This window comes from Sparus aurata, chromosome 6 (assembly GCF_900880675.1).
Source record: "Sparus aurata chromosome 6, fSpaAur1.1, whole genome shotgun sequence".
NCBI classification, from domain to species: Eukaryota; Metazoa; Chordata; class Actinopteri; order Spariformes; family Sparidae; genus Sparus; species Sparus aurata.
Window position 1 is genome coordinate 9,935,227 of NC_044192.1, and position 15,049 is coordinate 9,950,275.

Below are 15,049 nucleotides of genomic sequence, written 5' to 3' on the forward strand. Positions count from 1 at the left end.
AAAAGAAAAATGTAAAATGTTTGCTGCTTACAGTTCTAATCTTTGAGAGTCAAAGCAGATCCGTTCTGCGCTTTGGCAAACAATAACGGCCTACTTTCCGTGGAGTTCTGAGCTCACTAACAGCAATTTAAACCAGCAAGACAGTTATGAAGCTGCCAGTTGTTATCTTTATTCAACAAAAGGAAAACTTAAGGCTCCTCATAAAGCTTGCCTCAGGCTATAACATGCAAGAATCAGATATGTGTGTATGTGAATTTTGCAAAGAATCGAATCAAGAACAGCAAAAAAACGCAACCATAGGAAAAAAAAACATTTTTCCTTTTGTGTCGGCATGTTTGTCTGTTAGTATTATTAAAAGACATACAAGGGTGAAAATATGGCGACAAAATATCGTCTGAAAGGCCATCTTTGCCCTGGCCTTATGTTCACACCTCCTCGCAACTAATCCAGCTTCAGCCCTCTGGTTTCCATGTTAATGCCATAACTCCAGAAAAAGCCTGACAGCCCAACCCTGCAGGTGCTGAGTTTGAAATAGTGTAGACAGAAGTGTTCATTTGTGCGTGTGATTGTGTGTGAGAGAGACACACAGAGAGAACAGGAGAGACAGAGAATGAGCATGCTAGTATCTGTGAAATAGAGATTAGTTTGTGTTCATGCCAAAAATCTGTCTGTGAGGAGGAAACCCACCAAACACTGTTATGGGTCTCAACGTCTATTTCTTACAAAATAGTACATATAACTGTAGGCTCCGACATCAAAGGAAAATTATTTTGCATGATGCGCTGTTTTACTAGTTCTCATGGTGAAAAGAAAAGTAAAATCACAAAGTAAAAATGACCCAAAGCCTTTCCATTTTGCTCGCTGAGCCGAAATGAAGGCAAGTCAAAACAATCGCCTTTCTCTTTGTCTTAAAACTGTTGATGCTGAGTGCCCAAGGGATATCTGAAGAAAAGATTTTAATGATCTATCTCCATGTGTTGGAGTAGTGCTTGCTAGCACGTGTATCTCATTTAGCAAAACCTTTCTGTGTGTATTTGCTGGTGTGAAAGACTGTGAGTCAGCAGAGTGTGAGAACCAAGGTCAGACTCTAACTTTCCCCTCACCCAGCAGCACCATGGCAGGCCCAGAGAGCAGTGAGCAGACCCCCAGACACACAGCCCGGCCGCAGCGACACACAGACCAGGACAGGCGACTAATCCCAAACATGCCTTTTCAATCACTCCAACAGGCAGGCTTCTTGACAGCCGCTCCATCAGCTCATACAGGCGCTACATGCGTGTAGTGCGCCTGCCTGACCACTACAAAGTGTCAAACCAATTCTAAAGGAAAGCAGATTGAAAAGTGCTCATAAGAGGTGTAATCAGGCTGGGGCGGTACTATAGTCCGCACAGCATGGAAGTAACTGTAGCCACTTTTGGGGTTCCTTCCCTGCTGAGGCCACCCATGCCACAAATGTATTTGCTCCCTTATGTTACTTAACGCACTTAAAAGCAACCATAAAATGCCACATGTTTGGAATATACTTTAATTTACGACTGTTGCGTTTTTTGCAAATTTAATGGCTTGCAGGTTTTGCTTATTCAAATAGCTTTTGAGTTGTATCAGCTGACAAGACTGTGGCAAAACAGAAAGAGATTTCCATAAAGATAAACTGAGAAACAGAAACAGTTCCAAAACACATTGGTGTAAGCAGTATGAGTGTGCTATGGTTAGAGGGGGACACAGATTATTCAACATTAGTCCCATAAATTATACATGGAAATATATACAGTCATAACATTTTATTCCTTTAATGAATAAGTCGAGCAACAGAACAAATGAGTCAGTAACTATCAGGCTCCCCAAGTACCACCATTAAAATACAGTTGCATAGGCCTACATCATCCAGCTTGCTGTTTGGCGTCATTTTAACGTTGGCGCTGCTTCACTAGCAACGAGCACTCATATTTGTTGCATTGTTTTCACCAGGGCTGCACAAAATGATCTTCCTGCTCCATACTTATCTTCCCAACATATCTGATTTGAAGCCGGTTTGACTAGAGGGAGCTCCCTTCAGAGAATGGTAGGTTTAAAGAACAGTGGGTAGTATTGTCTCGCAAAAATACGAAACCTGTTTTTTTGTTTTCAAAATGAGAGGATTTGCTCTGTCTCATTACTGTAAACTTAATACCTTTGGGTTTTGAATTATTGGATGAAAGTAAAACATCATTTAAAATCAATATTTTCGCATTAAGCTTTAGAGATATTTGGGATATTTTTTATGTAGATGCCTGTGTTCCTTTTATTTTTATTTTCTTCCTCTACAAGCCATCTATCCAAATTATTGAGGATCTGATGGTGTTGGGAGGAATTCCACAAATTTCCAAGTAATGGCTGTTGGCCTGGTTGTATCTGAGAGGGCCCACAAGCTTAGTGCTGCCAAGTTTTATCTGCTGCTACAGCTCCTCTTATTTGGCCATAAACTACAATGAAACACAGAGCAAATATAGTTCAGTTTCAATTTATTTTAGTTTCTGAGTTTCCCTCTTTTTTAAGGCTAACAATAGGTCAAATACATGATGGAGTGCTTGAATGTTTAGTAGGTGCTTGAAATACAAGACAATCTGTAGTGCCTTTATTGACGTCCGTGCCTGCTTGTATTATCTGCAGATGAAAAACCTATTTGGACTGTATGAATAATAATATTCTACATGTTTAACCCTATCATGTAACATTCATTTAATTTAATGGTCTCAGCTGCAACTCTGTATTGATTTCACAGGCACAGCAGGTCCCTCGAGATTCTCTATGGATTTTCCAGCTGCCCTCCCAAATGATCCATTGTGATTTTACCCGAAAGGCCCTGCCAGGGGACGGCACGGAAAACAGTCATCATTTCACCATCTCCTTATATACCTGGCTCCCGTTTTGTTAGCCACGTTACCTCATGGCTGTATTGTGATTCCAGACATTATTTTTATTGACCCCAGAGGACGCGTATCGGTCTTTCTTTGGCAAGACTAAAATCGTGGGCATGTGTTTTAGAGATAGTGTTTCCTGCTGGAAATCTTTAACAGGTTTGAAATTAGAATAAAATAACAATGAATTGTTAGTTGGAACAAGAGGGGGACAAGATGTTATTGCATTAACAGGAGCTCTTACAAGTGTGAGTGTGGCAGATGTGGCTGATTGCTCCACACACTAGATCCACTTTCAGACAAGTGATTATGTAAATTCAGGTAAGCTTTCTCTGCCCAAATGGTGCATTTATCATCGGCTTTGCTGAATATGAAATGGCTACAATGAAGTGTCAATTGATGGGGCTCCATAAACACAATCATGAGGGTATAATCTTTGCTGAGTCTTGGCTATTGATTTTGGAGCTGTAAGACGAGGTAGACTCATTGTAGCTTAGAGTGGTATGAGGCTAGACAAAAAATAAAAAGCCCTGCCTTTCATCAATCCAAAGTATGTCTCTGTTTTTAATGAAATACATCCTCACAGTTAAACCACAGTAAGGGTGCTTACCATGGCTATAGCTCTGCTGATCCCTGTTGGTCACTTTAGGGAAGTCATAGTCCCTTGATTAATTTCACATGCGTACATAATTTGTCATCTTTAATTAAGTCTATCAAGCAGGTGTCGCCATCTCACCACTAAGGGTTGGGTAGGTTTCCAGTTTTGCCAGTGCAGTCCAGTGTACAAGCTTAAAGCAGATTGATTTTATGCGACCCCACCAAATCGGCATCAGTCATGTGTAGGTGGAGAGGGCTTGTGGATACGCCACAAAAAAGCCAATTAGCTCAGAGCCATAGTGTGTTGCCTCCCTAGTTGAGAGTTGTGCACACGCTAAGGATACACTACAAATCTCATGAGTAACAGCTTGGTGCAGGTGAACTCTCTCACATGATGTTACATGCTAAAACATTTTAGTACAAAGGCTTGATTTGATTCACTCCCGTTAAAGTTACTACATTACTCCAATAATACAAACTCAACAGTTCCTGTATCCGTGTCATATAAAAAGCCCTTATTTCTTAACAAGGCTTTTGTGAGAACATTTGCACAAATGTTTGTGGAAAACTTATTCCACACACTTGCAAGGTTCCTGTATACACTTTAAATGTAGCTACTGCTGCCTTTTCTCAAGTTGCATTTTATTATCTATAACAAAAAATAAATGTGTAACAACTTAACAGCGATAAATACAAATTAACCCCCATTATATCAATATTATATTATTACGGTGATATGAAACTTTGTGACTTGTTCGATTTTGGATATCGTTATTTCATATGATGTAAGTGTTGTCTTTTCCTGGCTTTAAAGGCTGCATTATAATAAAGTGATTTAATTTTCTGAATTACCAAACTGTTTTACTTGTTGTCATACGATACCCACTTATTATATACACAATACTAATTATTTAAATATTTTGTTAAAGTATCAATACTAAGATATATTCATTATGCATCACAGTCTAGATGCATAATAAATCAAATTTAAGCTCTATACCTGAACAATGGGCAAACAACTTAATTATTCATGTTAGTCCTTAAACATCTTAATGTCTTCATAAATACAGTTTTAAGAATTATGCAATGAATTATGTTGTGAATTTGTCTATATTCTTATTAAGTTTCTTTAATTGAATGTAGCACTTTATATATTTCAAAGAGAAAAAACAGAATATGCCCGCTTATACATGGCCACCACTTAAATTAATCATCAGTCAAAAAAAAAAGGTTATAAAAATATAACTGATCAGCTAATATGTCCCTTGGTCGGGATGTAACGTTAAGTGTTGGCATAGATGCAGTGTGGATAAAACACACATGGATAAAATCCCATTAAGAACACACCACTCTCTATGGTGAAGAAGATAATTGTAGTGTCTTAAGCAGTTCCCAATAGGTCTCTCCCCCAAAGCTGAAATTAAAATTGCACCCTTGCTGTTGACAATTAGCCATTGTGGCCTTGCAGTCCATGGTAATTGGACTACAGGCGATTAAGCACTAAGAAGTGTGTTTACCCTGCTGCTGTAGTGACCCTTGCCACCGAGATTCCTCGCTTCTTAAATCTCCATTTCTTTAATAGACTTAATACAGTTTCATTAGAATGAACCATGGTCGCAATCTCATTGCAATGGTTGTTTTCTTGCTTTGTCCCCACCCATTCACTTATTTCACTGGGGTACATCAAATTTTTAGGCTCTCCCATTGTATGATTTACAAGGTTCTGCATCTAACTTTCTAAATTTAATCTTTGAACACACAGGATGAGCTCCAGCTCCCTAAAACCAGACAAGTCACAGCCAAAGGCCAAATCAGTTAATTGCCTTGTGTTAATTCCCAATTCTCTAAGCTAATGCAATTACTTGTGAATAGAAACCAACTATCACACTTTAGGACACAGAAAGTCGCTCTCTCCCTTTCCATCCCTCCCTCCGCTTTTTAAATGTCATATCCTGTTTAATCTATTCAATCTATTCTTAAAGCGTTGTAAGTGGAAAATAAAATGTGTGCCTTTCAGCTTCAGTTATCATGCCTGGCAACTTTGTTTCTCTCTAAAATTAAAATTTTATCGTGGTGGTTAAACGGTGCACGTTCAGGTTATGAAATATGAAAGAAAGGTAGGGACTTTCTAAAGTCCTTGATGATGACGAAGTACTGTAAAGCATTTAAAAGTCAACATAAGGCTTACAGTAAACTCGTATTTACATAAGCATTAGAAGATAATCCGAAAAGGGAAGCTTGATCTATCTCTGTTGCGGCTGCTGGACCTGCCTGTGTCAACAACATTCAACAACAGTCATCGGTCATAGAACAGCAGAGCCTGCCTGCCCAGTACACTAATCAGATAAAACACGTCTGCTTACTAGCAGCACCTCAGCTGGGGAGTTCTCTCTGTCCGAGTGAGACGGATAGACGTGTTAGGGTCTGACAGCGGGAGACCGGGCTTTTTGTCTGATGTGTCTGCATGTTGGTTGAGCTGAGATACAGCTAGCCAGCCAGAGCCAGAGGGGAAAAGAGGAAAGACAACAAATGTGTTAGTGGCTCTTTGTAGTGAGGGAAGATGATGCACACCGAGCTGAGCACATAACTACCGGAAAAAAACAGAAAACGGTCAGCGCTGGTGCAGACTGAGAAGCTAGTTTCCACCGAAGAGGGAGGGGGAGGGGCTCCTGCTGATGATATGGGCCATGGTGGACAGACGGTGTGGGCCAGAGAGAAAGAATGGAAGAGGGGGAGACAGAGATGGACAAAAAAACAAAAGGCAGATGTCACGTGGGTCCAGAGTCGCTGATAGATGTGATGTGCAGCGCGGCGCGCAGGCAGTGGTTCAGGTAGAAAAAGGCTTCCCTTTGTGATGCAGATGACGACGCAATCAGCCCCGCTTTGTCTCGGCCGATGGGCTCTGCTCCCGGGGACATTGAGAGCCAGACACTAATCCGGTGGGTTTGTGTTCTGCGGGCGCACTCATAAAGGCAGTGTCACAGTACCTGGGGTGTGTGTGGACGGGGGTCTCTGAAACGAGGTCTGACCTCTCTCAGGGTACACTCTCCCTCCTCCTCCTCCTTCTGTCTATCTTTCTCCCTGCATCCTCGCTCAGTAGCTGGCTTTGCCGGGTCGAATATTATAATCGCCATATTGTTAATTTGCATGACTCAACATTCACATGTGGGATGTGACAGGAACACGGGTCACGTTGATCAGTTCACCTCCGCTTTCAGGCTTACTCGGTTATCATTTTCAGACTTATGGACAACAGTTTAACTGCCTGAATAAAAAGAGGAAATGTTCAGTGACAAAGACATGAAACAAACTGATTCCACATAATGGGTGAAACTCCTGTCAAATTAACGAGACTGCACAAAGAATTCAGACTGCAAATTAGGCCTAGTGTTGCGGGGCCATTTTGATTGTGAGTGCTCACACGTTTCCTGTTATGAATAATGTCTGGAAATACATTTCGTTGTCCCTTAATGATTTCTACTCCCAACGGGTTAGGATGAATCAGGCTCTTCCTAATAAATATGACTTACCAAGAGGCTGCACATTGCCAATTAACGTCGTGCTAATTAAGATAGCAGGATATCAGAACATCCTTGATCTAGATTCCTGTGTGAAGTATCAGCGAGAGGTTACATGGAGGTAACGCAAGATTCCTTCATGGTACCTACAGTATTTATCCCAACTACTCTTTACCAATCAGCAAGAAAACACTTTAATGTGAACTGTTTTCCACAGAGTTGAAGCAAACCTGATTTAGTTATGAAGAGATACTTTCTGTAATGATGTGGAAAAGAAAAGAAACAACCAACTCTGCAATGTTTGATCTTAATCTTTGTCTAGTTAGGATTAGGAGTGCTTATTATGCAGTATGACGCTGTTATAATAGCTTTAGTCATACTCTTTCACTTTTTGACCACGCTGTTTTCCCAGCTGCATACTGAAACAATTATAACCCTCCCATCCAACGGCACACCTACCCTTAAAGCACTGCAAGACAAACAAATCTCAAGACCTTTAATTCGCCTGATCCTCACAAAATAATACATCTCTCCATAATACATCTTTTCACCATTCATAACACACAGTACCTCCAGTGTTATATAAAAACTTTGTGAAGTAGAAACTGATATACTACTTTATAAACAGAGATTGGGTAGTGCATGAAATAGCCTCTGCATTAGTTGTTAAACAATTACTGAGCAGTGATTCAGCAAACATAAAATCTATATTTGCTTTCATTCTTAAGAAAAAAACAAATACATGTTCACTGTGTGGATCAGTATCAAGATAAACATAAACTCAGTCACGGAAAGTATCTGAACGTCAGCTTCTGTATTTTTTCTGTGGCTGGCAATTAACTGAAAAAGTAAATGCCACCTTTTAGAAACTTTAAGAAAGCTAGATAAGACACTATCATTTAACCCACACATGTTGTTGTTTGATATTACCAAACCTGATATTAAGTGAAAGTGAGTGTGTTTAAGATTTGATGAGATTATAGATTAAGATATCCTGTCAGACTTCCTTCCAAGTGAAACATGTAGGCACTTGTGGAAGATTTCCTCATTGTTTTGAACCCAAGGCATTATCTGTTCTGGTTAAGATTATAGCTCTCATTTCTCTTAACTCTTTAACAATTTAACTGATATGATCAATATTAGCAACATGGCTAAAAGTTTTCATCTCAAAGTTTTTAATATCTTATTATATAAGCTACACAAGAACACTGTTTTATAATAACTTTAAAATTAATACATTTATTTTTAAATATATAAAATATATAACATTTATAAACGAGGTTACAAAGTGCTGTACACATGTACAACATATCACACAATGGAAGAGTCACATAAGTTCTGGAGTATTTTTGAGCATTTCTGTCTCTCATTACCATGTGTTTAATGTTCTTTCATGTACCTTAAGTTGCATCTAAAAATGTCAATAATGTGTTATAACACAAAGAAATGTAAATGCCTCAAAGCAAAAAAAAATAGCATTAAGTCAGTGTGTGCTTTTGTCTAAAGCACGTTAATTTTACTTGAAAATGAACTCACTGTTTCGGTCATGCACTGGAGGGGTTATGTTGCATATTGAAAGACTCGAAACACCTGTTGACTCTGAAAATATTTTCATTTTCTGATAGCATCAAGTAGCAGGCAGCCATATTAGAGCAGCTTGCCTGTAAGCTAAACAGGCCTGATTAGAAACCAAAGAGACAGGAGATTAAACACCTGTTCACCAAAAGTAGGCAAAAGTCACTCTAAACACAGTGGATGTACAGTAAATGAAACATAGTGATACAGGGCATTTGAAAACAAAAAGAATAGCACAAGCATATATATAAGCCCTATATTATGTGTTAAGCCACCAGTCTATGGAGGTTTTGCAGTGTGATACAGCTGCATTTGGCTTGGCTTCTGAAGTCGTCATTCAGTAGGTTATAATGTGTTTTTCAAAAGTATAATAGTACTTCCCAGTGTGGTAGTTAAATTCAGAACTGTGGTAAACTGATCCTTAAACGCTTCCACTGTTAACTCTGAAGTGCACTCACGGAAGTGAACATAAGCAAACTTGACTCAACAGTTTAAGGCAGGAGAGAATGAAGAGTTGGCTCCCGACAGTGAACCGCGGCAGTCAGAGTCAAACAGCTGAGAGCATGTAAACAGCGTCAAACACTCCATCATGTCTTGGAGTGAATCTTTCGTAAAAGTGGATAAACAAGCTGGAGCCAGGAGCAACATACGCTAACTATTTTTGCCGGGAAAGAATCCTACGACACTAAATTCTTGTGTGTGAAGGTTTCAACAAGTCAAACTTTAGGGAGTCTATCCTCCGTATATGTTTCCAACTTCTAGAAATTTGACCGAGGCCTATGTCTGAGTACAGTTAGCATAACAAAGCAAGGCAGCTCACTAGCAGTAACCTTATGCAATGCAAAATATTTTTAAGCAAAGCAGTGACACTTCTGCCTTAATCTCACCCTAAAGGTAGCCATAGATGTCTCTGAAATGTGACACCCCCCTTCAAGTGAAACAACTGGTACCAGCACTAATTGAAATTTTGCATGCAAAGTGACAATGCCTGGGCCCTCGGCAGCATGGATTAAGGCTTGAATAGAGACAGATTCTTTGTGAAAGCCTACTGTGGCGGTTGGCGTGCAGGCCAGCTCCCTGCATCTGCTCATTGAGTGGACTGAGAAAACACCGGATTGTATACGGTCGCTCATTTTACCTTTATCTAATCCCATTTCGGAGCCCGCCTCCGTCTGTCTTTTGTTACTCTTCCACAAAACATAATGCTTCCATGTTACACTCACACGTCTATTCCTTACAAAACAATTCCGGTCAAAAACAGTGACTGAATTTACATATGAAAGCATCTTTACCAAACTTGGCAGGATTTTCAAAACATTATTAATCATACTGTGCCTTGCCTGTCTTCACTGGCTTATATTGTGTAGGCAAATGGCACTGAAAGGGTTACGCATAATAACACAAATGTGTAATCAAACTAAATTAAATCAAAACAAAAAAATGGGAAAATTCAAAACATTGACGTGCCCAGTGTTTGCCAACTTTCAACTGAGTGGGCCCCAGAGCTCCAGTGCTGAGGGAATGCAGGGTACATTGAAATGCAATCAAATCTGCAAGACATTTTTTAAAGACTGCATGCTGTGATCTCATTCTACCCTACATCACCATCCTCTGCTGTGGTTTCTGTCACATTATGTTTCCCTCAAAGAAAATGTGAAGAAAATGTTCCATCAAAGTGATCTATCGTCCTGCTGACCCCAACAGCAACTTGCATAGAAGCCTGGAGGAGGTTGTAATTGCATCATGGCAAAACCAATCCTCTCAGAAAACGTTTGCTGTGTTTGCACAGTAAAAACTGTAATACCACAACAGAAGGCGGGGGGAGAAATCGGAAAGGCCAAATGATCCGTCTAGTAAATTTCATCTCCTCCACACAATACAGGCTACTACAATTTTATGGCCGGGGATGAATCTGAGAATTTCCACTCAAGAGAATTAGATGAGCGCCATTGTTAGTGTGGCTGTCAACTGAGTACTGATGACAATGAATGGGCAAACTAATGAAGGGATAAATCCACAGTGTGTTTTCATAGACATGTTTGACATAGCTAAGCTAATTTCCTTGGCAGTACTACCTCCATTAATTTTCAAAAAGAGCTTGTCTGTTCCTGTTAACTAAACCAATAAGACGTGGCATCAGTGGCAGCTTACATTAACGCTAATCAACAATTTAGAGTTGTTTCACATTCCACAGGGTAAATTAAATGCCTTTGAAAAATGGACGAATGCCGTTGATCAATGAACGCCATTTATAGTTGTCCAAAATGGCGATATAACTGAAGAGACAGAACACAGTGTAGGAGTCTGAATAGAGATAGGATGCTAAAGAAAATTCAAATTAGCATTTCAAGGCCAATTTACAGTATTTCAGATATTACATGATGTGCAGTGTGGACACTTGACTATTCGCAAAAAGGATATTTGGGACACAGCAAGGATTTTCCTCAGTGGTGGTTGGTTTGGCCCCAGTTTAATCCTCTAATCCTCTCCAGTGTGGCCCCAGCTTGATTCATTGATCAGTTGTATAACAAGTCGGCCTTTGATATGTTTATTCTACGGAAATTAGGTAAACTTCAAGCAGCTAGTGACGATTTCATTTGTACCAAATTTATAAGGTGAATGGTTTTTTTTTACTAAAACCTGTCCTACAGTTTATATAGTGCTTCTGCGATGAATGAATAATACAACGGGATGGTACAATTATCACAACCAACATTCGTCAGTAAAAAAAATATAGATGTATGGATGTCACTTCCTATTTAACAAAAAACACAATGGATGACGTGTGGTGTCCGGGTACTAAACGTGTCAAAACGATCCACTAGAGGGTCTTTTTCCATTGCATGTCGGGATTTTTTTTTTTTTTTTCAGATTAGAGCTGCAGTGACCTCTTTTTCAACCCTTTATTTCTCATACGTAAGCCATCCCTCGCAACTTCATTGGACAGCCGACTAGGGTGATTCACAGGGTAAAATGGAGGGGGGCTGTATTGGGTTTGCCGACGAGACTAGCTGGTTTCCAAATCAAAAAGTAGAACGCCACAGGCCCAAAACATACCGCCACATCCAAGCGCTATCCCTAGAGCTGGTCATCAAGGGCACTGTCTTGATTGAGCAAGAGGTGTTATAATACACATAAATAACTATTTGAGGAACCAGGCCGATTGGTATTTCTAGAACTGTATGTTCTCAGCTTGCACGTATAAGCTTCGCTGTAGATTTTAAATGTGGACAAACAGTAATCATAGCCGTGATTGCTTTTTAGAGAGAAAGAGCAAACGAGGGAAAGTGGAGCACTGTGTAGTGTGAATCTGTGTTATTTTTGGCAATTTTCACATCCTGTGATTTTTTTTGCTTTTGGACAGAGCAGCGAGGATAAAATAAAATAAATAAATAACCATCATAATGGCACTCAAGCATGATACCAGTAATTAAAAAACAACATATCATAATAAATATTATGTAAATACTGTATATATCCAGGATGGATATATAGTTACCGATTATGAGATTCATAGTCTGTACTGTTTAACTGAATTTATTTTACTTAAATCAGTGTATACTAATATTCAATATATTATTCAAACTACGTAGATGTAGAACGCGGCAGTATTATAAATTTGGTAATAATAATGATTAGAATTGATTTAATAATTCCTGCGAAATTATCTAAAAAAGGAAAATACATCTTAGTTTATTTCTAATAAATTCAAATAAAAAATTACATATTATGAACTGTATGAAACATATGCCGTACATTGTTCCCTGTAGTTATAAAATGTGGTTTTAAGCGCTCAGACTGGATTGTAAGTATAATCTCATAAAATAATACGGTTGTCCTGGAACAATGTCCCAAACCTGAAATGAAATTTCAAAAGCTTCGGCACGAATGTTAAAGCTGCCAATGTGAAATGTAATGTAAGCCTTCAGGATTGTGTTTGTAGGTCTTGGATATGTGACTACCTTAAAACCATAAGCAGGACCAGTCAGCAGAAGTCTGAACAAATTCGCATGACGTTTGTCAAAGTCCGTGCCAGTCCTACATGGGACCTGACAGGCCCTTCAACCTTTTCTATACACATTACAGGGACGTTATTACACACGTACAAATGATCTCACAGTGAACAAGCGGCTCCTAAATTTTCTTTCCTGTTTTTCTTTTTGTTGTTGTTTTATCCTGTGGTTACATTCGGTTGGGTTTTTACATACTTTCCCCTGCTCCACCTGTAATTATGAGGTTTAGTTGAACTGACCGAGAGGAAGAAGATATGTTTGTTTTCTGACAACATCCTAAAGATAGCCTGAATAAATGTATGACTGGGGTAACACTTTTCCATTCTTCAGTGTGGTGAATGTCTCCTGTCCTGTCCTGTGACGGGGAAACACACTGCTACATAAAATCATCTGCAAATCATAACCGAAAGTATAGACTGAACCCTCCTAGGTTGAAATATGTAGGAAAAATAGCTTTCACAAGCAAATGTATTTATTTTTCATTAAAAGGCCAAATGTCACAATAATATAGTCCCTAAAAGTACAAAAGGACATGCATATTTGAATAGTGTGTCAGTAGGTATGGTGAAACCACTATGCAGGCACTTTAAAGCACCCACAGTGTTGTGACTGTAAACACAGAGTATTATAGGGATTATTTCACCATTCAACCTGTTTCATTGTGTTGAGCCACGCTGCTCGCTGCCTATTACTGCTTATCCACGCTTTGCGTACAAATGACTGCAAAGGGGGACCACACAGGACCTCTTGTGAGTAAAAACCAGGAGATTTCCAGCACGTATATTTGCGCATTAAGTCTCGGACGTGCTCGGTAGAGGTTCAAGGAGACATCCTGGTGTTTGTCTTTCACGTTTTTATCCCCAACTGACACTAACTGACACGAAACCCGGTGACACACCTCCGCGGACGCGCAGGATGCTTACGTGTACCTGCCTGAGATTTAACGTGTTCTAACCTGGCGCTGCTAGCTGTGGCCCCGCACGTAAAAGTCAGCCGTTATTATCCCGCAGTTAACGCGTTTTAACGCCAAACAGCATCCTCGTACCTGCGGGGATGCGGGAGCATGTTGTTGGCTCCCACCATCACCCCCTTGCCCGCTGGTTTTTAAAGCTCTGTTAAACGCCATGATAACACACACTGATATGTACTAAGGGGAGCTGGGAGGTGATTAATTTAGCGTTAGCATTTGGTGATTAAAATTAGCAAACGTTCATTCACGCGCTTTGTCTCAAACTCAAAGTCGGCAAAAAAGGATGCGGCTTTGACCGTTTGTGAAAACATTAGCTTACCTTCAACAGCTATTACGGCCGGTATGGTCCATAATATCCATAGAATATCCATTATTGGTCACTTGTATTGTCCAGACATTCAAATAAAATACGTCCCGAAAGCCATTGACAGCGCAGGCAGAGAGGGGACAGGCGGTCCTTCACCTCCAATAGAGCGATCCCAGATAGCAGCGAGAGCAACTCAAATCTGAACCAAGTTTGGGCGAAACCAAAAAAACGACAGACGGAGGGGAGCACCGAGAAGCACGGTATCACTGCCACGCATTTGAGCGACACGTGAATCCGGTCGAATTTCTATAAAAACACAAATGATACCGTACTTCGTGTGACTGAAGATCGCAGGGTTATAATATTTGAATTATCGATACAGCCGCGCGTTAAGGGGATCCAATATCCCCTTCAAAGCCACTTCCAATGCACCCCGCTGTCAATCACCGAGAGGAGGACAGTCCGCGCTGCCTTACCTAGCGATAATTAAGTGTTTTGGGACCATGTGGGGCATTTATAAAAGATGGAGCAAGTTATTCTCGCTGTCACACCGCTCCAGAGAGAAATGCTGGTTATTCTTTTCACCGGACAAAGCTCAGACGTGTCTGCCGGGCTCACCGTGAGGCTGCTACGGGCTATTAAGAGACTTTTCGGCGCTGTAACAGGTGACGAACACCGGAGAACAATTAAAGTAAGTTCGACATTTTCTCTTCGCCTCCAATTACCGCAGTTTAATACATTTCCACTTTATGAATTTTCCACTAAGACGTTATTGTGGTAATATTTATTTATTTATTTATTTTTTGGCCTGGGAGAATGTATTCATAACTTAAAAAAATAAATAAATGACAGAGTGCAAATATTGATATTTTTACTACAATAACATACCTCAATAAAATACTGTTAATGTTAGTTTTATGCATGTTGTCATCACTTTTTTCTAAACAATCGCATGTTTTCAGTTTTAAATTATTGATTGATTGAGGTGATAATTTATTGAATAGATCAAGGTCATACTTATCCTATAGCATATGATTTAAAACTTAAATTATTTATTATTTTGTTTGGCTCAGCCACTCGCTGTAGCAACACAATATATGTGCAATTGCATATTCAGTTGTTACAGGATTGTAACTACTTAAAACTTGCCATGTAGGCTATAGTATGTTATA

At 39.7% G+C, this 15,049-nt stretch overlaps 1 protein-coding gene across 4 annotated transcripts in view; it reads right to left on the reverse strand.

Annotated features, from left to right (window-relative positions):
• The window catches only part of ephb2b (eph receptor B2b), a 136,367-nt gene extending 122,297 nt beyond the window's left edge, over positions 1–14,070 (reverse strand). For all 4 annotated transcript variants that reach the window (XM_030420397.1, XM_030420400.1, XM_030420398.1 and 1 more), the window contains exon 1: positions 13,890–14,070. In XM_030420397.1, the coding sequence (XP_030276257.1) occupies positions 13,890–13,941 (52 nt within the window). In that variant the 5' untranslated portion in view covers positions 13,942–14,070. The remainder of the gene's footprint in view (positions 1–13,889) is intronic.
• Positions 14,071–15,049: the final 979 nt, after the last annotated feature.